Consider the following 27,093-nt stretch of genomic DNA (forward strand, 5'->3'; position numbering starts at 1 on the left):
CTAATTTGCTTAATCAGGACTCTGTGGGTGTGGTTTGTTTAGATATGATTGACAGTGGGTCTGCACGGCAACATGAGCAACTGTTATTGGAGTCTGATTCTTCTATTGTTAAAATAGTACATGGGAATACCTGACTTTACCTTTTACTAACCCCTCCCACATCAAACCAGGTAAAACAGCATAGATACAACTATAAATGCAGATAAATTTTGATTAACAAAACACATTTTCAAGATCCTTACATGGATCAATCAAGAAAATATCTCCTCTGCATGGAAAAAGCAGTGACAGAGGACTTCACAGTACTTACAAGATTTTCTATTGAACTTTGGAATTCACTGATTTTCTTCAGCGTCTCATTGTCCCTCTTGACTTCATTGATGTACATGGCCAGGTCCTGCGAGAGCGAGGCAAACATTATTTCACCCTTTTAACATAAAATCTTTCTGACATCTGTCATATCACTGTAGACGTACAGTCCTTTGAGCCACAGTAGCTGTAAGAAACAATTTATACGGCTTTGGCTCGGAGCACTGCAGAGTTATTATGTAATATTTCTTAAAGCACACAGACCTGCATAGCCTCCAGAGCCTCCTTGAGTTGTTGTCTCTCTGGTCGGTCCGCTGAGTGACTCAAAAGTTCCTGTGGAGGAAAATTAGTATTGTTATTCTGTAAAAAAAAAAAACTAATAAAAGGAAAAAAAAAACAACTCTAGACAAACAAAAAACTTTACTGAAACAAATGATGCAAACAGTGAATCCTACAGTAATGAGAGGGATTCGCTGTGAGGGATGTATAGCTGCTCTTTACTGTGATTACAGATGTGACACTGATGTGGCTGAGAATAAACTGCATCCGAGCACCATCGACAGCAGCGTACATAAAAATAAAAGAAAGATGGAGAGATGGCGAACTAGCCTCCAGGTCTGACTGTTCCTTATGGTAACAAGGTAACAGTACATATGTTGTCCGCTACAAATCATGTTGTCCTCCTCGTACAGTAGCCAATCAATAACAAATATGTTACATCATTTTGATTTTTGACTGTCTGCCTCCTTCACTGGTTTATTGGGGTGGTTTATAGAATGCTGTAGAGCCACGGTGACATACAGGGTGCTCAGTGAGAAAAGAAATCTTATAAAATCTTTTATAGTTTTACAAAAACAAATTAAGTTGTGCCAGCTGTCTAACCAGTTGGCACATCCAATCAGCAGCGTCCTTAAAGCTATATGTGACACAAAAATAAACAAACTACTGTACTTTGTAAAAAGAAAAATCTTGATTTGTCTTACATGTTGTACAAGACTGATAAACAATATAAACAAAGTTATAAGCTAACAGAAGGAGCCAACTTTCATGACGCATATTCAGTACTAAGAATGGTGGATATATATATCCTCCTGAGACCCCAACTTTTGGCACATTTTTAAATTCTCCTAGCTATTTGGGATCAGCAGGGCCTGACAAGTATAAAAAACGAAACATTTTCATCAATAATTAAGTCCCTATATTCTCAAATGTGACGATAATAAAGTCTTAATCAGAGTGTGGATACCCAACCTGAGCCTGACGGGACTCATCGGAACTCAATGGGTCGGGCCGCGTTTGGATAACAAATCAGAAATTTTGCTCTGGTTCAGCTCCCTTGACATGCTGCTGTGTTGTGCTATGGCCTATTCAAGTGCTGGAATTTGTTATTTATGTGACAACGCCTGGACACAACACAAGCTCCACTCCATTTGAGTGTGTGTACAGTACTGTGCTGTGCTGCTGTGTGTGCGGCATGTTTGACTGTGCGTAACAGCAGCCTTTTGACGGTCATTTACACACTATCCATGTGTGATCATGGTAAACAGACAAGCTGTAACCATGATGACAATGAATATGTCAGGTAATAAACAGCGAGGGGCTCAGGACGGGTTCTGACTTAAAAATCAGAAAGTATGTCTGGGTTGGGCCGGGCTCGGGTTATAACTGTCTCGGGTCGGGTATGGTCAGGAAAATGCAGGCCAAGCCGCGCTTTCGTCTCAACGAGACAATAATAAAGTCCCAATGTCCTCAAATGAGCTTATGATAAATTCCTTATGTCTTCAAACGAGTACTTTCTAATTGTCTTATCTTGTTACCATTGCTACAATTGGTGGAATTTGTTGCCATATCAAACTATAAATGTTACTGATCATAAATAAACAAGTTCCAACCATCAAACCTGATCAGGTTTTGGGGCTAGTCTGCAGATTGACTTGGCAGGGCTGGCAGCCATCTTGTTTTTACATGGATTAGTGTATTGTGCTCTTTCTACCACTAGATGGCACAAAAAGTGTCCACGAACGAGGACAGCAGGTCTGAGTTAAGCAGAATGAAGTATAAGGTCAAGTAAGCCAAAATGTGATGTTCTCATTTGAGGGCACAGGATCTCAGGAGGATATAATATATCTGACTACAGAGGACATCTTGGCAGAGCTGTGCATGAATGCGTCACATTTTTAACTTTTTAACTAAATCTAAAGACAAGTGCTGCACTTTGTTGTTTGGCTCATAAGTTTAGGTTTATGACAACAGAATGCAGCGTCCATAATTTAACTGGCTTTTTTTTCACTAATTTTCTTTACTGTGATGTTTCCCCATTTTTACCAGTTTGGAATATACTATAGGTCTATGTATGAAAAGGCAGATTTGCCTTGTCAAAGCAGATAAAGGACAGATGTGCTTTCCCTTCTATGACAAATCTAAATGTCTGCCTTGGACTAGCTCTAGTCTCCTGCACTCTAGTTCTCCTCACTGCTCACTCTTTCACCTGCTAGCACTTTGGATACCATCCCCCAGTTCCACGCCCCAATGTGCAGCCAACCTAAATAAGCGTCAGACATTAGTGCAGCGACAAGGACGTTATCCCTCACTGGCGTCCCAGCAGCAGCACCAGCAGCACAACCAAGGGGAAAGTCCAGCTACTGGCCCACATTTTACCTTAATTACCTGCTGAATGAGCGGATCTTTTTAATACCATGCTCTGTTACTTTTGCACAAGCGGGACCAGCCTGTGACCACATGCTGCTGTACAGCCCATAAACCCAGCTTCAGATAAAATATGAGATCACATGGGTTCATAAAAACGCTGCAAATTCATCAAATATACAAACCCTGCTTGAGCAGAATTACTTCTGAGATTACTGTGCTGAATTCAATTACTCAGAGTGCAGCTATGGTACATAAAAGATGAAGAGAGGTGAGCGTTGGCACCATGATCAGATAGAGAAATGCCACTGTGGTGATATCTGTACACCATCAACTGAAGATGTGCCCTTAGGCATGAATGGACACACAAAAACAGGACCTGTCAGTCTGACATGCCCCCAAGGCCACAGCATACAGCGGTGTTTACTGCAAAACTGTTGGAGGCAGTGAAATGGGGTGCGTTTAATCGGATTAGTTTGCGGTTGATTTGACCTCAGTGCCTTGCTGGGGCTCCTGCAGGGGTTCCATTCAAACTGATAGAGAAGTCGCAGCGGTCTCTGTGTAGCGCCACAATCACCTGAAGCAAACACTCGCCTCCACCCAAGTCCATTACGCACTGCATCATAAACTCATACGCTCATCCATAATTGAGATACAAAGTCAATTAATCATGGGGAATATTACAGTGGCCAGCTTGTTTTACACGCCAGGAGGAGAGCTCCAGGGAGAAATATTGGCCGGGATGTGAGTGGTCAGACATTCATGTGCTTAAATACATTTGCATATTCAGGCACAGGGCATCAGTGCAGGGTTGAGTTAATGATTTTGGCTCCCACTAACTTATTTTTCATAACTAAAATCCAGAGGAATTATGTTTATTATGAAATGAGCTTCAAGAAATGAGAAGCAGAAATCCTACAAATGCTTTGCATTTTAATTGGACACATTACTCAAATGATTAATTAGTCAATAAAACTGTTGTGCAATGATAGTGCACAAACAGTGGCCTACTTGCAAACTAAATTAACTAAAAACATTTTAAAAATCTTCTAAAATGAGACATACACCAAATGATTGAATAACCAAATGAAATTAAATAATTCATACGGAAGGAAATTATTTAAAAAGGATTTTTTTTTCAACCTTAAACATGACATAAGACTCATTATTGATCAGTCTTAACACCAGGGTTCTTACACCGTTTCCAAATAAAGATTTTCAAGGGGCATTTTCAAGCTTTTCAGCATTTTCAAGCAGTCAGAATTACAACTGAAATGAGTCATCATCTCTGTGACGAAATCTCAACACACAATGAGTCTCACAATGCTGCTATTTACAGCAGGCCTGCTATTCAAGGCCTGTTTGTGTCTAGATCTAACAAATAACAATGGATAATAAATCTCCTTATGTTACATTTCCTGAATGGACACAGAAGGAAGAATCTGCGTTATTGGAGACCATATATTTTCAGCACTTCGGAGCTATATGGAGGCAGTTTCTATGGATGTTTTGAGGCTTCTTCAGCTACATTGTGCTTAACTATTGTAAATCAAAGCTGACTACATGCAGAAACTAACTCCAAACTTTTCAGAGCCACCTTTCCAGCCTGAAGGGAGGTGAGTGCTTGATATTTAAAAGATGGAAAGTAAAGTGTGAGATAGCAATTTTCATATCTGCTTCAGTCAGTCGGTGATATATGCTCAGCTGAGGGTCTGACAGACCGATAGATAAAAATGAAGTGAAACACAGCACAGATCTAAGTGTGCTGGAGTCTCTTCTATTAGCTTGGACTCATTGACGATTTCAGCACCTTAGCAAAGATTAAGTCTTCCTGCATCCTTCTGCTTCAGTCATCTTTCAGACATGTCCAGCATGGACAGAAGAGCAAGCAATCTCTGCATCAGTGTGGGGGAGACTAAGGAGATGATTCTGAACTCTTCCTCCCCTCTTCATCAGAAGAGCAGCTGTGGAAATGGTGTCCAACTTCAAATACCTGAGCCTGCACATCTCCAACAACCTACACCTGTATTTTTTGAGGAGGCTGAAGCAGGCCGGCCTCAGCCCTGTCCTGACCTCCTTTTACCAGAGTGTGGTGGAGAGCTCACTGACATCCTCCATCACTGTTCGGTATTGGAACTGCTCTGCGGCTAAGGAAGGCGCTGCAACAAGTGGTTAAATCTGCTGAAAAGATAACCAGCAGCAGCCTCTTTTCCTTGGAGGACATTTATGTGAGCAGGTGCATAAGCACTCCACCCACTCGGCACACAAACTGTTCACCCCATCCCCTCGAGCAGAAGGCTGCACAGCCTCAAAGCACGAACAACGAGGCTGAGGTGTAGCTTCCTCCCAGAGGTTGTGAGGCTTATGAACACTCTGGCTTAAAGTCTGACCTCTGCACTTTGTACAGCTGCAACTGCATGATGCTATTGATGCACTATTACTCACTTTTTTTAACTGTGTTGAATTTATTACAGGCTTTTAGGTTATTTAATTATCCATCATAGGTCTCTGCTGGACCTGGGTAACCAATTTCGTTCCCTCATGTTTTCTAACATGTTTGAATGACAATACTGAGCCTTGAAGCTTGAACATCTAACCACAGATATTCAAAGAGCTGTTGAGACGGACTTTCGCAGTCATCATGAGACGCCTCCTACCTTCAGTAGTAGGTGATACTTCAGCACCCTCTGCATGGGAACCACCAGAAGATCCTGCAGCTTGAACTTCCCTTCCTGCACCTTCATAGTACATTCCTGAGGAGCAACAACACAAGCAGCGGCGCGGTTATTATTACACATTGCGTAATGCCGCATTGCACATTTCCTACTAACAAGCATTCATTCATTGTTTAATAATTCATTGGGTCTTGTTGCATTGCTTCCACACATTCACGGGGCATTCCATTAGCAACAACGAGGCCAGTTAAGTCTTCGGGGGGAAACAAAAGCTCCGGTCGCGCCAGCCATTTGTGACGCAATTACCCTGCATGCTGACTCGGAAATTCCTCTGATTAATGAATACATTTCTATAAACTCTGCACTGGCCTAAAAGAAACTGTCTTTGTTGGTAGTATCCTATAAGGCTCTCTCACAGTGGGCATGTGTAGGCGTTTCTTTATTCAGTTTCTATAACTGTGCAGTAACAGGGACGGCTTATCACTCTCTGCAAACAAGGTTTTTGTGTAAGAAGACAGTAAGAAGCTGTTTCACCTCATTACAAAGCTCTTCTATTTTGAGAGAGCGTATTCAGTGTCGACTTATCGGGCTGTAATCGCCTCATTTTTTTTGTCAAAAGCTCCACGAGCCAGTTCTCTGGACATGCTAACTGCTGATGAGCTGCTGTTACAGGAGCGTCTTACTCTGCTTGTACAATCAGTTTAGATTCTTACAAAGGATCCAGGAGTAGAGGAGATCGGAGAATAATAAAAGTAGAAGAAAAGGACCCAGAATCAAGTTATAAATGTAATAAAACTCTTTCCTTGGGTAAAAACTCAAGTAGATTTAAGAAGACCTTTTAAAGGCCGTCACTATAAATCCACTGCTCTGAACACCACACACCGCCCGCAGTATATAAACAGGGTGATGTTGAATCATGTTCAGTGAAACAGAATATTATGGATTAAACAGCTCTGAGGGCATGTTTGCAAATGACATTACTTGCCTTTATCATTTCATCTCAATTTGTGCGTAACCACAGCAAATCTGGAGCAGCATTTATGAATTTATTTAAGTCATTAGTTATTCAGTGTTATCATTTATTCAACAGTAAATCTGACTTTCATGCTTGTGTAATGATTTTGGAAGAAATGTAAGATTTTGTAGTATTTCATTGGTGACATTATTTTAGAAGGTAGCTGTCTTTTGTCAGGAATTTCACTGCCCAAAGTGACATCTATCTTTATTGACAAATAGTCCACATTTTGTCATCAGTTAAATAAACTTTAGGACTTCTGTTGTGTCACAGCCTTTAGCCTTGGTCAGTAAATAAAAAAAATGGATGATAGTTATGCTTAGGGTAACAGTCAGGTCAGCAGAAGGCCTACTTGACCTTTGTTATGAACACACTTCATCTATCGTCTCCCACTTGTGGCGGTGGAGTACAGCTGCTCAGATAAGGGTGCCTCGCAGGCTCCGTTGTTATCGCTCCCAAGGTTAAGGGGAAGGGAGATTCCCTGTACTCCAAGCTCAACAGACATGTGCATGGCGTTAAAGACAGTCGAGGAGAGTTAGAGAAACTTCACACAGCCATAGATTGGGACAATAACATAATTGGGAACGTGGAGAAACTCGCAAGGGAATATTGTTTAGGTTAAATGCAAAAACTGGGCAAGGACACCCTCCGAATCTCTGGACAGCATTCACAGTGTTACACTCTGTATGTTGAGCTGTGATTCTCCTCAGTTGAGTCGTCATTAAATACTGTGTGTGTGATCCATCAAAGTCTAGATCCCAGGGGACATTTTTTTGTATTTGGGGGCTGGTTAAATGTGTAATTTGTGGTAGATTTTATTTAGTTGAACTATTAATATTATATACAAAATCTGAATCTCACTCTGAGTTACTGTTGTTGTTCACAAACAAACTTTTGTTTAGTTTTTACTGAATATTTGAAGGCAAACTTTAAAACTATATCGCGTAATTGTTGCAATTATATTATCTTAAATTAATAATATATATATATATATATATATATATATATACATATATATGTATATATATATATATATATATATATATATATATATATATATATATATATATATATAGATAGATATGTCTTACAAATTTGTCATATCAAGAATATCGTTATCGCAAAAATACTCATTATTTTAGGGCCATATCGCCCACCCTTAGTTGTAATATTGAATGTGATATTAATGCAATATAGAAACCAGATAAGCACATCTACACAACAACTACAGGGGCTGTAATTATTCTCACTATCAATTATTCTGTCTCTTTTTTGTAGTCGATTAATCGACTAAACTATCCTGAAATTTCTTGTTTTATTCATATTCAAAAGCTTAAAAAAATTCGATTACCTATCATATGTGACAAAGAAAAACATCAAATCATCACATTTGAGAATCTTGAATAATTATTTTAACGAAGATGCACTAAATCAGTGGGTTGTCATCTGTTTAGAATAAAGGTTATTACCTCTACTTTGATCTTGACGTCCTCTCGCGTTGCTATGAGCTCATCCAGTGTCTTCTGGGCGTTTTCCATGTGGCTGCAGTACTGACCATAGATCAACAACCTGGTGAGGGACACAACAATAACAAATGTTAATCTAAAACACCATCACAGCTTCTCCTCCTTTATCGGACGAGGAGAGGAAACACTACAAATATCTGTAGATTTAAGTATGACCATGGCTCCTTCTGCCAGGTCTGTTCACACAATCTGGTCATATTCATTATGTTTGTACCTTACAGGAGACTGGACAGCAAAATGGACATGATCCACACACACCTCGCTGTGTATAACTCAAGCATACCTCTCCATTTCACCAAAGACATGAGTAAAGAAAGCTGTAGGAGCAAACTGAGTAAAGACGATTGTCTTTCAATCACAAGTATTGAAAAGACAAGGACATGCTCCGTCTCTGGCTTGCTGATTACATTTCTATTTTAAGTTCTTAAGCACACTCACTCCCCAAAGGCCCTCTGCGACTCAACACATCTTAGAAATATTCCAGCTCCAGACGATGAAACACTGATGTCTGTTGAGAGAAATCTTCAGCGGAGATTTTGATTCAGATTTTCTCTGCTTGTTCTGTGCGAGTGCGGGAATATTTGATGACACATGGGCTCATAAACCTGTTCAGCCTTGTGTATGGTTAAAAAAAAAAATTAAAAATGAGGCTTAATAAGGACTAATGAGACTCGTTTCAAAAGGTTGGAAATATATCATATCTTTGTTAAAACAAGGAGACAAAGAAGATTGCTGTTTGAGTCCACAATTAGCTGTGAACTGGTTAGTGCCTTTCGGCGATGTACTGCACATTAATTTTCAAGATTAATAACACAATTTGAGAGGTCAGCCTGAGAGTCATTTGGCTCTATAGGGGGCAGAGAAATGAATTTTTGAATAAATGCAGTATGATTAGGAAAATACGTGAATACCATGAATAAGTAATGACTGGATTTTGATCCCAGGGCAATATTTGGAGGGGCGGCGTCCTCTTGCCAATAAGCTGTAATCACAGAGCACTAATGAAAGACGCTGCTTTATATCAGCTGTTTTGCAGAATTCCTCTTATCAGCGTGTGTGGAAGAAAAAAATCTCTTAATTTCGAGCAGCGAGGATATGAGAGCTGTGTTCATTAGATATTACAATGGGACCCTGACACAGATCTGTGGGTTCAGCTGGGAGGGAGTTCAAAGTCATCCTGCCTAGAGGATGCCACTGCACGTGGCACACATTCCTCTTGCTCGCTCACTGAGTCAAAGTAGGGCATTGGCACGGCTGGTATAGAGCTAAACCCCCCCGGTAGAGTTGGCACTCCGGTCTCTTAATCTGAATCTTGAGCGGCGTGAGGCGGTGCAGAGAGCTGGCACCCTGAAGTCTCATCAAGCCTTTGATAGATCTGTGATGCAGACAAGAGCAGCACTGCAAACAGACCGAGCAGAGAAAGTTTGTATGACGGAGCAGATGAAATAAAACATCACATTAAATCCTGCTCTTTCCACTTCACCTACATTTCATGTGCTTAATTCTAAGTTTCATATACATATGGCTCACTATGTCATGACATATTTTCACTTACAAGTACCCATATGTTTTTAACAGACTGCATAAAACAATGGATGTAGGCACTGTGACCTCACCCATTGGTTTGTGGACTCTTGTCTTTAAGTATTAAGTATGGCATTTCAGCCATTGCTATCTAGAAGTGACCATATTTGGACGTGAGTGTCGAACTGATCTGGCTCACAGACTGTAATGATGCCTCATGAATAACCTGCGGAAAGCAGCCATGCCCTAAATTATGCATAACTTTAAGCCCTAACAAAATAAAAATGGGCAAGCTACATAAAAATTCATCCCCTGTACGGCTGTCATGAATGTTGAAATCAGCTATAGAAACCAAAAATGTCTTTTGTACCAGGCTGTAAACATGTTTATTTCTGCTGTAAAGTTGGGCATTTGAACATGGGGGTCAATGGACTCGCTTCTGGGGCCAGCCTTAAGTGGCCATTTGAGGAACTGCAGTTTTGGGGACTTCCATGTTGGCTTCACTTTTTAGCTCCAGAGGTTGCAGCTTGGTTTAAAAGCAGCGTTGTGTGTGAAAGTTGTGTTTCCTGCTGCAAGAGGACACTGTCCACTATGATTTATATGAACAAGGTCATGTCCACTGAAAGAAAGTGAAGGAGAAGAAGACAGAAGAGGAAGCATTATGCTAGTGCTAGCATCCCTGCACTAGCTACCTATCAAATGCAGGATTAGTTTTGAGGTTTTATTTGTTTCTAAAGCCACACATGGGCTGGCACCCCAGTATATTGCTGAACTTCCTGCCCCTACTTCGACTCCTGACCACTTAGATCCTCAGAACGATCCTTAACTGTCCGACGATCGAGGCTGGTGGGTAAGGAAGATCGTGCCTTTGCTCCAAAGTGCTGAAAATGCTCCCTCTCCATTGACACTTTAAGACAAATCTTAAAACATACATGTTTTCAATGGCCTTTGGTTGTTTGCAGTGGTTCTAATATTTAGTATTTTATCATTTTTACATATGGAATTGTTCTTATCAGTGTTATTCTGTTTCATATGTGTGTACATGTTACATTGCTATACATTTGTGTGTCATTCTTTTAATTTGAACAGCACTTTGGTCAGCTGTGGTTGTTTTTAAATGTGTTATATAAACAAACTTGATTTGAAGAAAAAAGCTTGAGAGAAATACAAATAAAGTGCTAATGATGCACAGAATTAGGGCTGCAAAGATCAGATGATTCACCGATCGATGTATAAATCCAAAGAAAAAAAAAATCTGATCTCTTTTGATAACTGACTAATAGTTTTAATCATGTTTTCTAGAAATGCCGAACATCAGCCAGTTCCAGCTTGACAAATGTTATATTTTGCTGCTTTTCTGTGTCTCATATGATTATGGACTGCTGCTTGCTTACAATGTTCTTTTTTTCACATTTTATTACAACATATATAACAATTGTTATAAGAAAATAATCAGCAGATTAACTGATGATGAAAACAATGATTGGTTGCAGCCCTACAGAAAATCAAAATACAAAAATACTAGTCCATACCCATTGAGTGCACAGTTGCCCACATAGTTTCACATGGTGTGTGTTTGGGATACAGGTCATAGGAAATTGCAGATTAAATAGTCAACTGAACCCATTAAGAAGAGCAATGTATTCAGATTGATATCAACGCGCGTGCGCAGTAACTTGTGGGGTGAATGCATACAATTCAATTAAAAGCGACTTTGTGAAAGAATATACTTATAGTGTAATTTTTGGAAAAAGTAGCTTTGTCACCTTCTACCTATGCCAGTCCTCAATGCCTATGTGCAGTTTCATAGTTTGACCACGTCAGTGAGTAGAAAAACGTGGGACAGACGGAATGACTGACTGACAGAATGACACACTGACAGTTTCCGTGATTATGTACAGCATACCATACCATGACTTAGTCATACCAAAAATCAGAAAAACAAAAAATGTTCGTCCACAGGGGGAGCCATAGCGATCGGTCACATTTTAGCCATTTTTAAGCATTTTTCTGTTGTTATAGCGCCACCCAGTTGCCAATTAGAGTTAAATTTCTCCAGTCACCTTGAGGCGTCCTGTTCTACATATCTACCAAGTTTAGTAAAAATCCATATGGCGGTTAGGCCTAGATAAGAAATTAGCTCTCTAGCGCCCCCATTTTGTTTGATGGGGTCAATAATGGAGGGGTCCCCTCAGATTATGTGTGGTCATATGCCTACAAAGTTGCGTGGTGATGGGTGAAACCCTTGAGATGTTATACACCTTTATGTGATGAGCCACGCCCTCCGCAATATTCATTGCCTTATAGAAGCTCAGTTTGAGTAAGTTTGGGTTCTTGAGGCAAATTTGTTCCTCGTGAGGAGAGGCATCTCTGTGCAAAGTTTCATGTCTCTACGACATACGGAGCATGAGATATGCCCATTCAAAGTTTGCAATTTCAATCGGTTGCTATAGCGCCCCCCTTTGGCCAACTGATGTAATATTGCTTCATTCACATCCTCCCATGACCCTCTACCACTGTGCCAAATTTCACATGGATTGACCAAGTCAGTGAGGAGAAAAACGTGGAACAGACACACAGACAGAGTTTTCGTCATTATATAGTAAGATGTAACAAAATTAAAAAATAAATAGCTAAATTATAGTGGTTGCATTCCACTTTTCTCCTAACAATTATTAGCTGACATTGCCGTCTAACTGATGTACATCTATTCTGACTATGTTACTTGAAATGCCATATGTAGTAAATAGATTTTCAAATGATTGAGTCTTGACTTCGCTGCTCCCACAACACAATATGACAACTTATGAATCTCAGTTATAGTGTTAAGTGTCATGTTTAGCCAGAGGTGTGACTTTGAACACTGAATCACAGTCTTCCTCTTGAAAGCAGCGTTTCTGTCAGACCCCATCGGTTGATCATCCTCAGCTCCACAGAGATCCACCACTGATGATCCCTGGAGCTTCACTGGAACTCAGGCAGAGTTGTGACTACAGCCCCCCTGCAGTGAGGCTCCTACCCTGGTTAAACTGGCCCTGGGCTAACAAGCCCCTGATTAAGACTTGATCCACACTCAGGGAGACAGCTCCCCTCAGCTCCCGCCCCTCCAGGATGACAAAGTGATTGAGATTAATGGTGGTCTTGATCAATTAAAAGAAAGCAGGCGGACTGTGCAGCATAGCGAGGATCCAAGGACACGTTCCAGAGACGCTCGTCATTTAATACGTTATCAGGACAGAAATGCATCGGCCTCAAGCTTCTAGTGTGAATGTGGGAATCACTGTAGCAGTTCAAGAGTTTAAGTGTTGAGAGATATTACTGGCAGCCATGAGTATAAAAGATTACTGAAATATTTACGAGTGAATATATTAAAGGGAATTAAAGGAAGGTGAAGCAGCTATTTACTGAGGTTAGAGAGGTTCAGCCTTTCTTTAAAGGGACTTGTTGTACAGTGTGTGAAGGCTTGATCTTATGGAGTTTGTTTGAATGCTCATTTATATTGATCAGTGCGGCCTTCATGCAAAACACTCACAAAGGGACTGTGATGATGTTTTTCTCGGAGCAATGGCAAGACCCGAGTGAATGAAAAAGATTCAAAGAGTGATTTGTTTGCTCATCTGGTCGAGTTTAAAAAGAAGGCCATTCTTTAGTGTGTGGATGAGTCTTTTCATGTGTATCACTGAGTGCCTGGAGCGAGCAGCTCTTTCTCCACTGCCTGAGGGCTCGCTTTCTTTGAAGTTTCCACTCGGGACAAACAAACTCATGTCCGACCAGACAGCCAGCACCACGACGCTGTAATAAGGAGGCTTCTTTAGCCTCTCGATGGTAGCAGTTTTGGTTTTACAGGGAGGACTGCATGACACGTGCGATAAATAAACAGATATTAAAGAATACTCAGGTCTTTATTTGCTGATGTCTTCTTTTAGGCACCAATTTCTCAATTCTTCACACTTTTATCTGCACTTATCTTGTCCCACATTCCTCCTTCAACTATGCAGCGTGGAATGGCAGCACGAGTCAAGAGCTGCAACGATTAATCGATTAGTTGCCCACTATTAAAATTATTCACCAACCGATTTGATAATCGACTATACAATTTTTTAAAGGTCAAAAATTTTTGATCTAAGCTTTTAAAGTGTGAATGCTTTCTGGTTTCTTTACTCCTCCATGACAGTAAACTGAATATCTTTTGGGTGTGGACATAACAAGACATTTGAGGACACCATCTTGAGCTTTAGGAAACACTGATTGACATTTTTCACCATTTCCTGATAATCTATAGACCAAACAACTCATAGACTAATCGAGAAAATAATCAACAGATTAATCGGCAATGAAAGTGATTGTTAATTGCAGCCCTGTACTAGTCTAATATACCCTTTTCCATTGTCACTCTTGGCCATGCCGAGTAAAGTCATGCAGCACCGATTTGTGTTTCCATCATCAGTTTAGATGCACCATGCCACATCAAGCCGCGCCAGAGATGGACCTTCTCAGGAGTAGGTCCAAAATCCGGGCCACCCACTCAACCAGGAAGAGGTGACATCTTGCCAGCCGCAGCCAACCTCCGATGACCATGCTTCCCCCCTCAAACAAGCCGTGTGTGTTTCGAGACTCTACTCACCTCTGTCTGCAGGAGACCAGAGAGAAAGGCGCTTTTTAAAGTCTCTGTGTGCTCAGCTCTCAGTACATCTGTAGCTTCTAACTGAATCTCTGTGGTTTTGAGTTTAGTTTCTCTCCTGCTTTAGATATCTGCTTTATTTTACTGTTTCATGTTCGCTATCAGCCGTAGTAGAAGTTGTGTGAAGTTGCTGCTCGAAAACTTAACATTTCCTTATTTTGCTGCTTCACAATAAAAGTTTTCACATTACAAAATAACGGGGGACTTTTATTTTTAAGACTCCAGAGGGAAAGGAAATGTATTTGGCACTGAATTAGCAGAGTTTTGTAAGCGGCTTCTTATCAATAATTCATCAAACAAGCTCTGATAAACCCACGTTAGGCTGCCTGTTTAGCACCAAGTGGAAGCCAATACAACGTTAGCAACTGCTAAAGAGCCTGATGTTGGTGTAAGGTGACAGTGGAAAAAGGAGAGCTAAAAGGATAGATAATATTAGACTTACATTAAACTCTAAATTAATGTTGTCACGTCAGCCGAATGTGTAAATACATAGGCTATTGTCTGTAAAATGTTTGCTGTAAGAGCTTAATATAGCGGTATATGTCAAAGGAATGTGTTTTCTTCTGTCCAAAAATGGCAAAAACAGATGTAAGGTATTAATTCAAAAGCATGATAATCCACTTGAATCTCTCTCTTGCTGTTTGTTTTATCAGAAAAAAATGTAATAGCTAGGCCACTAATTTACATTTAGTGCAGGACAAGTGCTCTCAAATGTTAAAGCTGGTTATTTTTTATTCATTTTGGTAGAAGGGTTCTTAAAGACTTTAATTCATGAGATTTAAAAGGATAAAATATTATAATAGCACCTATTTCTTCTGAGGGAATTCAATGGATGTTGACATGTCTGACATGCAAAGAGGTCAGTGAAGTACCACTGTATTTCTAAATGGATTAGTTGAGTGTTCAGCCTCGGTGAGGGGAGGAGTAAAATGCTGCATGTATAGAAAATAATCTATTATTTTGTACTTCACACAAAAGATGAGTGGCATCACACCCAAGGTCACTGCATCACTCACAACTAGTCAAATCAGAACTGGATCTTTAGACGCCATGTTGCGTGAAAACAAATGATATCATACACATTTAATAACAGCCTTTCGTCTGAGACTTGAGAGGCTAGTCAGAGGCTTGGTCCTCTTCACTGAGACAGGCGGTGGAACAAAAGGGATGATGACACACAAGCACACTGCAGCATGCATCCTCTCTCAGCCCAGTCATCTGTAATTAGTCCGTGACACCGTGATAAGCACACTCCTTACATGACACCACATCTGAACGCGTCGCGGCGAGAGGTAATGAGTCATCATTTCCTGTTTTCTCTTTGTATCTCTGCTGGAATCTGTGCAATCTAAAACACCCTACTGCAAGGATAATAGTGTAACTTCAGGATTCAGTATCTTAATTAAACTGCAAATATTACTTTGGGCAGTCCAAGCTAATGAAGCTACATGTCAACCTTTTCCAAAACAACCACAGCAACCTTGAAGAGCTTCACATCATTAGTCTAAACACCTCATGCAGAATATTCAAACAGTAACAAAGCCAAACAATCGCAGTGAGATTCCAAAGGTACAACATGTGCAAGAGCGGAGTATTACTGATGCAAATGCTGCCTGGTTTGATGTGGTTTCTGTGTTCATCACGTCTTCTTATGCGTTTGAGCAGATGTTGATTTTCCTCTAATTACTAAAAATGTAAAGATAATTCAGGTGAGATTTCTAATGATGAGCCAGGATTACAAGCTCAAGGAAACAACAAAGACAAATTCCAGCCAGCAGGATGGGCCCATGAAATGCACCCTGGGGAATTTCTTGTAAACAAACAAGTTATGCTTATATTAACTGTCACTCATCAAAACGTATTGTGTTCATCTTTGAGATCTAATGAAAGTGCTGAATACATTCCTTCCTAGGGGAGAGCGATATGGCCCTAAAATAATATCACGATATTTCAGGGTATTTTTGCGATAACGATATTCTTGACGATATGACAAATTAGATTTATAAAAAATATTATTAATTTAAGAAAACAGTATTGCAACTAAACAAGTGATATAGTTTTACAGTTTGCCTTCAAATATTCAGTAAAACTAAACAATGATCTCTCATCTCTCTCCTTTTAGTCAAATCCTAAATGATTGAGTTATTGTTTTTCCACCTGGACCTTTATGTTCTGCCATTTCTCCTCTAATCATCATGCTGTAACCTGTGACAGGCTGTTATGACACCACAACTATCGCACATTCACATATATGGAGATTTTTGTCGAGCTGCATGTGGGTTTATGACAAAATCACTTGACGACACCGACTCCTGTGTGCGCACGGTGAGAGAGGAGAGATAGAGACACTGTGCTGCTGCCAGAGGAGCCGCTGAACGAGTTTCCTCTGAGCAGTAACTCACTAAAAGAGTCCAGGGCTGTTCATAAAACATTCAGGAAGCCACAATTTATTCCACACTGCTGAAGCTGCTCCTCTTTTTGGAACCACCGCGGAGTCTGTAATAATTTAACCTTCAGCCATGCTTGTTGTTGCCGTGGGTAACAGTATGACATCAATATGTCAACAAATCTAAATATCGCTAATATCTGAATTTTTCATATGATATTAAAAATTATATATAATGGAATTATCGTGAACAGGATTATATGGCACACCTCTATTCCTTCCTCAAATTTGCAAAGATGATCTTTTAATGTGTTTTATATCTTGTATTGTTTTTTACATCCATGTTTACTCGCTTGCACCAGGGGCGACTGCTCTGCGACGACATGGGAGGCTGAACGTCCCCTAAAATTTCATAGTAGAAATGGTCAAATGTGCACTATTGGATTTACATTAACATAAGAATTTACATTGCATTAAATGTGCGCTAGGATGCATTTATCATCATGACTATGATGTTCAAATGTCAGCTGTTTATCACCAGTTTTCAAACACAACCTCCCTGTCGTACATTCTCGTGTCGGCATGGTGCCTCCAAGCATTCCTATGAGACAACGTGGTTGAAAAAGGGCTTCAATTAAATGTTCCTTTTATAAATTACTGCCCCGCTACAATATGACAGATTTTATGACATAAACTTAATGTGAGCTTCCCGTGTTTGAAAGACCAGCAGCCGCCACTGGCTTGCACCCTTCTTTGTCTCTGCCTTTGCTGGTTTTGTGCACTTGCACTAGACAACTAAACAGAGACTCAGTCATATATATAAATATATATACAGTACAGGCCAAAAGTTTGGACACACCTTCTCATTCAATGCGTTTTCTTTATTTTCATGACTATTTACATTGTAGATTCTCACTGAAGGCATCAAAACTATGAATGAACACATGTGGAGTTATGTACTTAACAAAAAAAGGTGAAATAACTGAAAACATGTTTTATATTCTAGTTTCTTCAAAATAGCCACCCTTTGCTCTGATTACTGCTTTGCACACTCTTGGCATTCTCTCCATGAGCTTCAAGAGGTAGTCACCTGAAATGGTTTTCCAACAGTCTTGAAGGAGTTCCCAGAGGTGTTTAGCACTTGTTGGCCCCTTTGCCTTCACTCTGCGGTCCAGCTCACCCCAAACCATCTCGATTGGGTTCAGGTCCGGTGACTGTGGAGGCCAGGTCATCTGCCGCAGCACTCCATCACTCTCCTTCTTGGTCAAATAGCCCTTACACAGCCTGGAGGTGTGTTTGGGGTCATTGTCCTGTTGAAAAATAAATGATCGTCCAACTAAACGCAAACCGGATGGGATTGCATGTCGCTGCAGGATGCTGTGGTAGCCATGCTGGTTCAGTGTGCCTTCAATTTTGAATAAATCCCCAACAGTGTCACCAGCAAAACACCCCCACACCATCACACCTCCTCCTCCATGCTTCACAGTGGGAACCAGGCATGTGGAATCCATCCGTTCACCTTTTCTGCGTCTCACAAAGACACGGCGGTTGGAACCAAAGATCTCAAATTTGGACTCATCAGACCAAAGCACAGATTTCCACTGGTCTAATGTCCATTCCTTCTGTTTCTTGGCCCAAACAAATCTCTTCTGCTTGTTGCCTCTCCTTAGCAGTGGTTTCCTAGCAGCTATTTGACCATGAAGGCCTGATTCGCACAGTCTCCTCTTAACAGTTGTTCTAGAGATGGGTCTGCTGCTAGAACTCTGTGTGGCATTCATCTGGTCTCTGATCTGAGCTGCTGTTAACTTGCGATTTCTGAGGCTGGTGACTTGGATGAACTTATCCTCAGAAGCAGAGGTGACTCTTGGTCTTCCTTTCCTGGGTCGGTCCTCATGTGTGCCAGTTTCATTGTAGCGCTTGATGGTTTTTGCGACTCCACTTGGGGACACATTTAAAGTTTTTGCAATTTTCCGGACTGACTGACCTTCATTTCTTAAAGTAATGATGGCCACTCGTTTTTCTTTAGTTAGCTGATTGGTTCTTGCCATAATATGAATTTTAACAGTTGTCCAATAGGGCTGTCGGCTGTGTATTAACCTGACTTCTGCACAACACAACTGATGGTCCCAACCCCATTGATAAAGCAAGAAATTCCACTAATTAACCCTGATAAGGCACACCTGTGAAGTGGAAACCATTTCAGGTGACTACCTCTTGAAGCTCATGGAGAGAATGCCAAGAGTGTGCAAAGCAGTAATCAGAGCAAAGGGTGGCTATTTTGAAGAAACTAGAATATAAAACATGTTTTCAGTTATTTCACCTTTTTTTGTTAAGTACATAACTCCACGTGTGTTCATTCATAGTTTTGATGCCTTCAGTGAGAATCTACAATGTAAATAGTCATGAAAATAAAGAAAATGCATTGAATGAGAAGGTGTGTCCAAACTTTTGGCCTGTACTGTATATATATATATATATATATATATATATATATATATATATATAAACCTACTCCATAGCTTTACTACAGGTCAGAAATTCCACACTGAACCTTAATGTTTGAAGCATTAACTTGCAAATAAAAACTGACATGTTTTTTTCTCCTAGTAGAGCCAACTGACAAGTTTTCCCTTATGTCATTACAAAACCTACTGAAGTCCAAAATTGAAAAAAAGCTCACTAACAGGTGCGAGTACAATTTGTGTTGTTGGAGACAGTTTTCCTTTGGGTTAGAGAGTTTGCTGTTGCAGTAAAAACTTGCTTGTTTGTATTCTTTCCGGTGCCAGTGATATCGCCCTGCTGCGCTGGCCTCTTTCATAATGAGGACTCTGTCGTGCATGTTATTTCACAGAAAATGCAATTTTGAGTAACTGTGCCCTGGGCCTTCACCCCCCACCCTCGTGGAGTCCTTCGAGCCAAGCCAATCTCCAAGCAAACCAGAAGTGACAGGCTGTGGAGCCAGCTAATATTCTCTGACACATGGCATTGGGACCCCCTCACCTCCACTCAACATATCCAGCACACAGCAAATGGAGGAGAACATGGAGCAAAGACCTCCAATAAAGAGACTCATAGTGCAGCCATGATTAGGCACTGCAAGGATATCAGGGTGCCAGATTACTCCGGAAATGAGCTGGGAAATGTTGCAAATGATGATATCAACAAGAGGGTGCTTAGATGCCCATTTAGTTTATGGAACTTCCCAAGCACACTTTTCCATTCAGCCAGGTTCTGGCTGTTTAAGAATGGAGAAGTAGTCGAGATAAACCAGTGACATTTTCAGCTTGGCATTCAGTTCAATGACAAACAGAAGACGGAAAAAAAAAACAAAACCTTTCCATCTTTTGCACCAACCTGAGAAAAAAAAGAAACAAGCTCATTGTTGTAAAGGTCACAGGGACTTACAAGCATAGATAACCAAATTAATTATGCCAAGCCAGGTCCTCCAGAAAATCGCCAAGATGTCTGATGAGAGCCATCCTGTGCGAGTCCAAATCCCCTGGTCTATGTTGCTTATCACCACAGAGAGACAAGACACCGCAGTGGCTCATAATGAGGCAGGTATACATGTCAATCACATGAAGAGAGTCGAAGCCTGTGACGCACAGAATCTGCAAATCTAATGAACTGTTTTCTTAAAATAACCCTGGGTTGCATTTTCGAGAATGTCGCTAGAGACAAATATTAACAATGAACTGTATGTCATCAGCAAATTTGTTTATGAATAGGAGGGAAATGCTAGATATTTCTGTCAAAGGAAGAAGGTTAAAATTCAATACACAGGTACACTATGCACGTACCTTTGGATTGGGGCTCTTTTTAAAGATCTGTGCAATTTAGTTCCAGTGAAAGGATATCTTAAAGGGTAAATTTGATATTTTGCAAGCTGGTACCTATTTTCCCATGTTTTTGTGTCTAAGTGACCAATGGGAACAACAGCTTTTGAAACTGGCCCAGTATTGAGTAAGAGGGCTGCCAAACAATCTGCAATGTAACCATATTCGTGGCATTAGCACACCGTCAATATACGTCCACTAAATGCGTTTGTTTTTCCCATTGACATGCTCAGATTATTATTTTAAGTGTCTGACAACTTAAGGAAATTATCCCTATAGATATAGACCTCTTTTTTTCTTTATCTTTTTATCAGGGATAGATGGATAACAAAAAACAGAGAATTAAAAGCATTCCTTCTTTTGGTAAACAGAACAGGAACAAAAAAATTGTCTCTGCATTGAAAATAAATAAATAAATGAAATAGCGATGACTTATGCAAATGTTATTAAGTATTTTTCCAAACAAGACTCCCCAATGAAATGTGTAGTCTTGTCTGGTTGTAAGTAACCCCCAAAGTAAGTTTGGGAAAGAAGGAAAGGTAGATAGATAGAATAATTAAAATCAAATTAAAGAATAGTAAATAATAAATTCAAGACAAATGAATTAATTTCTAATTTCTAAATTAATTATCTAAATTTATTATAAATAAATATATTATATTAAAATGAACAAAAATAAAGGGGGGTACAAAATGTATTAAAAATATATATAAAATTTAAGTATAAAATGTATAAAATTTAAGTATAAAATTAAAGTAGATTAAAGTATAAAATGAATAAAATTAAAGTAGTTAAATTATTTTATAAAAGAACTTAATTTCTGAGTAAACTTATCAGAGGAGCCTTTCACTGTTAAACATAGTTTCTCAAATTTAAGAAAGGACATCACATATTTAAGCCACAGCGATATAGATGGGGCTTAGGAGAAAGTAAAAAAGTAAAATGCAACATCTCGCCAAAAGGGAAGTACGGGCTAGTATTTCTGACTGTGAGGAGTTAATTTGGCGTTCTTCAGATGAATCCATTTTTATCTGGACTCCATAAACCTTTGTTAAAACCACAGAAAAGTCAGTCCAGAATTTGTGTAGTCTGGGGCAGAAGAAGAAAATATGACTCAAGTTACAATAAGAGGCATGGAGTCTGTCATATTGGTCCACAATGTTAGGATACATTTCAAATAGTTCAGATTTGCTGACATGGACTCTGGGTAAAACCTTGAACTGTAGAAACTGCAGCCTAACACAAGGAGTACTTGAGCGTGACCTCTTTATTAAAGAGTAAGATCTTTTTTGCTAAATCAGAAACCAACTCCCCGATGCCAAACCTACCAGACTCCATTTAAATGAACATTAATTTATCATCACAAACATGTGTCATTAAATGGCGACTGAAACTAAATAAAATTTAAAAAACTGTCTTGGTTTGTTTTTCCATCATTCCAATAATCACCAACTGTGGTTTGCTTAAAGTAAACCCTTAATTCAACCAGTTAGATGTAAAAATATGCTGGCTCTATATACACTGCAATTACTGTTTATTTGAATGGAGTCTGGTGAAATTGGCTATGGTGATTTCGGGGCTGTTTCTGGTTAAAAAGGGGTATTAGCCTTTAACCAAAAGGTCTATCTCTGTGAGGGTGCTTTCTGTAAGTTCCCTCTGAGCCTTTTAGTGGCAAAAATCTGCATTTTTGGTGGACATAAATTGCAGCCTGTTTTCTAACACTCCCTAAACACTGGAAGTGTGATTCCAACTTTTTGCCGACAGTCTTGTTTCAACCCAACAATGCCTCCATGCACAAAGCTTGGTCCATCGAAAAATTGTTTTCCTTGGCTGGTGTGGAAGAACTGGCCTGGCCTGCGCAGACTCACCAACCCAACACCTTCGGGATGAAATGTAGTGCCAACTGTGAGCCAGGCCTCATCACTGAATCAGTGCTGGACCACATGCTCTTGTGACTCAATGGGAGCCAATCTTCACAGCCAAGTATCAAAATCTTGTGGAAAGTCCTCCAAGAAGAGTGGAGTGAAGTGGAGGCTGTTATAGTGGGAGATTAATGTAAATGGTTTTTGAATTTCATGCGTCCAAAAAAATAAGCTAGCAAAACCAAAACATGCAATATATGAGGCTTACGGCACCCCAGATTCAAACGTCCAAAAAACACATAATTGAAACCACAAAATATCTCCATACTGCTTGTCCGTAGTGATCCAAGTGTCCTGAAGCCCCGACGTAAAAAATTGTTTGGAAAAATGTCATTTGAACTCCCTGCCGCAAGCACGCACACGTGAGCACACTGCCCAGAGAGGCAGTGCGAGCTACAAGCTACAATGAGGCTAAAAACAGAGTTCAAATGACGTTTTTCCAAACAACTTTTTATGTCGGGGCTTCAGGACACTTGGATCACTATGGACAAGCAGTATGGAGATATTTTGTGGTTTCAATTATGTGTTTTTGGACATCAGCCTCCATTAGGTGGAGTTGTGTTGCTACCTCCTCTCCCCTTGGATCTCCGGAAGTGTTGTGAGGACTCTAAAACTTCACCTGAGCCTCCCTCGGCATATGGGTGAGTAGATAATGGCTGAATTTTCATTTTTGTGTGCACTATCCCTTTAACATTAGAAAAACAGAAACAAAGGAGGAGCTCAGCTTTACTTACATTTATTTGTAGTTATTTTAACCTCAAAAAGGGCCTCACAATGCTCCCTCTTGTATAGAAACACCCAAAACCCCAGTCTGAATCTACTTAATTAACAATGTAAAAGATGGAACTGTAGAAACTACTATCTCTGCTTAACCCCCGTCCTATCTTTTCCCTGCATTTGTTTCTCCATGTGCGTCTTCTGAGCTTTCACGAGACAACCTCCCAGTCCTCTACAGGGATCTCTGGCTAGCTGGACCTTATCTGGGATTGCGTGCAAATGCAGATTTCCAACCACTGCTCAATCAGATCAAAGATTCAGATGAGCGAAACAAGGAAGGAGATACAGTAGTAGTGTGTGCATGCGTGTGTGGGGAAAGAGGGAGACGGTATGTGCCTGCCTCTGTCCATTAGTAGGAATAGAGTCTGTAGTGTCACACCAACTTTGTGTAACACGGCCCCCTAGGCTTAAGGAAGAGGCCTGCGACGAGCCTATAAACTATGCAAAGTGACGTCGCCCAAAGAAACACAGTGACTGCCTGTTTCAGGTTGGAGGGTTAAGAAGGGGAAAAAAGTATGTGTGCTATCAGGATCACCACACAGAGGAATAATAATACACGCTTATGTATGCAAGAACAGGTACACATGCGCAGTGAAGTGTGTGACTCACTCCAGCAGTAATGGGTGTATCATTCGGGGACAGTGGCATAGCCGTGGCTGCGTATGGAATCATGACCGGGGCCAGAACCTATCATCACCATCATTACAATTACCTATGAAGCAGCCGCACTCGGCACAGCAGGGAAGCAAATCACTGCTCCCCTCAGGGATGCAAATTATCCACACGTTATTCAGCAGCTGGGCAAGATGGAGATCCATCTGAGAGAAAACCCTGTTCGCTAATAAACCTCAGCTTTCCCGGTTCACAATGTTTTATAATCCCCACGCCACAGAAATCTCCTTTTCATGAAGTCATTCAAAAATGATGTTCTTAAATCAAGTGAAACATATTCTAAAAACTGAATCTGAAAATGTAGCACATCTCAAATTTCCAAGTCATGGAGGACAGACTCACATTTCACTTGTTTATTTGGCTCGAATCACAACAGACACTAGACTGTTTCAGAGCATTTTAAGTATACAATTCAGAAATATACACAAGGGCAGAGTTAATTCTCTCTGTCCTTGTGTAGATTACAGAATTGAACCCGTACACTGGGATGTGCTACCTTTTCACTTAGGCCTCCACCGTCTCCACCGAATGGTACAGTACACTTCGGTACGCTTTTCCCCCCATTTCTAATGAGAAAAGTTGTGGATGGTACCAATAGAACCATTTCATACTGTCCCCAATTTTGGTCCCCCCGCTGTTGGGGTACCTAGCACAGAGATCTGGTTCTAAAAGGTGGAGCTGTGAACACTGCAGTCTGTTGATTGGTCAATAGAGGACGGTCACTCTGCTGAGGGCTGAGTTGTGGCTGGTTTTGAGGCTCATGTAACCACTGTTCATACTGTGGAGAGCTTTATTTGTAAACTGTACCTATAAAATGAAAGGAAAGTAACTGTAGTCAGAGAAAAAAATAATTTAATTCACTGGGCCCACTGCCAGCGACTTTTAAGGTAGAACGTTAACTTGTAATGTTACTCAATGCATAAGTTGACGACGTGAATCCATCAGCACACCTAAATATTCCATGTGACTACTTGGCTCTCACTCTAGTTTTTATATAACATACACTTCTAGTAATAAGTGGATCTTCAAGTGTTTATATGTATTAATTTCAGCTGGATTATGTGAACTTCATATATTCTAATACTCACTAGGAGAGAAAGGCGTCGCAAAGTGTCGTTCCTGTGGAAACACTACTCTACTGGCAACACTAAACCCCTGAGCTTGCCTGAGAAGGAGTAAATGCACAAACCTGCTATTTTTAAATATCCCATGGAGAGAGACTCTCATTGCAGCCTGTTTTATTTTGTTCTGAAAATGGCGGCGTGCAGCCTCGTTCTGTGGACGATAAACGAGGTGCAGACTGATAAAGGAGAAAATACAGTGAGTGCTGGATGGAGTGACAACAACCCCGCCCACATTTATGGTTACTGTTTGCAGTGGAAATACCAGGGTCTAGGTACCATGTCTGAAGGGTTACTGTTGGCTCCAAATACTTAAAGTGTTTGGTGCAAACAGGGCTATATTTTTGGAAGAGGCTCCCTAGATTTTGGGTTTAGCACTTGCCAGAGAATCCCATAGTTGAAGCACATCTCCCTTTTTCTATACAAGTATGTCTGAGTAGTGAGAATATTTCAACTTGTAAAATGAAGTGTAGGTGTAGCCCCCAACATAATACACACACAGGAAATCTATTAACAGATATTTAAAATGTTTAAATTATGATATGAACAATAAAGTAGGCAATAAAACAGAACACTAAAGAAGGAAATAAAAAGCAAAGCTAAATGGAATATTAACAGTTACGTATATAGATACAGTAATTGTAGTACAGGTGTTTTAAATTACCATGACTGTGACAATGAGGGTAGAGTAAAAAGTAGTGGGATGGTAATGTGCGAAACCACTAAAACAGAAGGTTGCATGTCATTTATAAATGGTGGGGTGCAGAGGATGATTTCCATCTTGAAACAGAACAGATTCTGCAGGTGGCTGCACTTGACAAAATATGAAACCTGATTTTAGCAAATACTTGAAACAAGTTGATTTTCAGAAGAACTTTCACATGTTCTAAGAAGATAAAACTTACCAAGTGGTAATAATGTGGTAGTGTACAGTAAGAGGAAACACCACAGTGCAGGTAATATAACTGTGACAAGCAAATGCTTGTCCTGAATCTTAAAGGGTAGGATCGAGAATGCAGCTTCCTCACAAATACAAGTGGATTTTAAGGCTCAGTTCAGACCGAAGATTCGCAACGAGATGGAATCGTTTTAGAACGTCGCAGAGAAAAGTTGCAGCCGTCTGAGCTCGACTCACGCCAGCTGATGGTGTCACCTGCAACTCAACTGGTCAAATCGCTGGCGGCTGGTTTTAGATTGTAAGGCATTTTCACCTGTTTTTTCAGCCAACTGGCTTGTAGTGAAGTCCACTGGTCAAGTCAAAATGGCCGCAGACGGTGTGTTCGCTTGCTGCAGCAGGTGCTCTGTCCCCACTGAGCCCTCTGTTTCCATCCACACAGTGCGCCAGTGGTCGCTGCTGCTGCTCACTGTATGTTTTTCACTGTTTCATCACTACTACAAATGCAGCTGTAGCCACACTATCACTATCCTCATTCATATTCTAAGAAGCTACAAATTATATTCAGCCACAAAATAAGTCTGAAAAGCTGCAAATCAGAACAGAAGTACAGAGACTTGTTGCATAGACATGATACACCATCTCATCTAGTTGCACTGGGGTGAACGTTGCAGAGGTAGCTGCCTGTTTCAACTCGTCTCGTCGCAAATCTTTGGTCTGAACTGGGCTTAACATTCTGTGCACCCACCCAACATCATGAGCATAGACCAATAAAGATTTACAAATTTCAGGTTACTAACCTTTCCTTGAAGTCGAGGAAGATCTTCCCCAGGCCACTTCCTCCACTAACCATGTTCAGGTCGATGGCTCGCAGGAGGGCAAAGTGGACTTTTATTACTTCCTGAATGAACATCATAGATATCATTACAATCTACCCTTTTAATGCATCCTTAACTATAATAATTAGATTAATAATACATTTTATTTAATAGCACCTTTCATGGCACTTAAAGTTCACTTTAGTGAATATAAAATCGGGGCGTCGGTGGCTTAGTGGATAGAGCAGGCGCCCCCATGTACAAGGCTGTTGCCGCAGCGGCCCAGGTTC

The 27,093-nt window shown here is 40.4% G+C and overlaps 1 protein-coding gene across 6 annotated transcripts in view; it reads right to left on the reverse strand.

Moving 5' to 3' along the window:
- The window catches only part of vav2 (vav 2 guanine nucleotide exchange factor), a 280,761-nt gene that overhangs the window by 32,630 nt on the left and 221,038 nt on the right, over positions 1 to 27,093 (reverse strand). For all 6 annotated transcript variants that reach the window (XM_033647505.2, XM_078162254.1, XM_078162255.1 and 3 more), the window contains exons 8-12: positions 26,786 to 26,886; positions 8,115 to 8,214; positions 5,613 to 5,708; positions 574 to 642; positions 311 to 397 (exon numbers count right to left, since the gene is read on the reverse strand). In XM_033647505.2, coding sequence (XP_033503396.1) covers positions 311 to 397; positions 574 to 642; positions 5,613 to 5,708; positions 8,115 to 8,214; positions 26,786 to 26,886 — 453 coding nt within the window. The remainder of the gene's footprint in view (positions 1 to 310; positions 398 to 573; positions 643 to 5,612; positions 5,709 to 8,114; positions 8,215 to 26,785; positions 26,887 to 27,093) is intronic.

The sequence above is a fragment of the Epinephelus lanceolatus genome, chromosome 19 (assembly GCF_041903045.1).
Source record: "Epinephelus lanceolatus isolate andai-2023 chromosome 19, ASM4190304v1, whole genome shotgun sequence".
Taxonomy (NCBI): Eukaryota; Metazoa; Chordata; class Actinopteri; order Perciformes; family Serranidae; genus Epinephelus; species Epinephelus lanceolatus.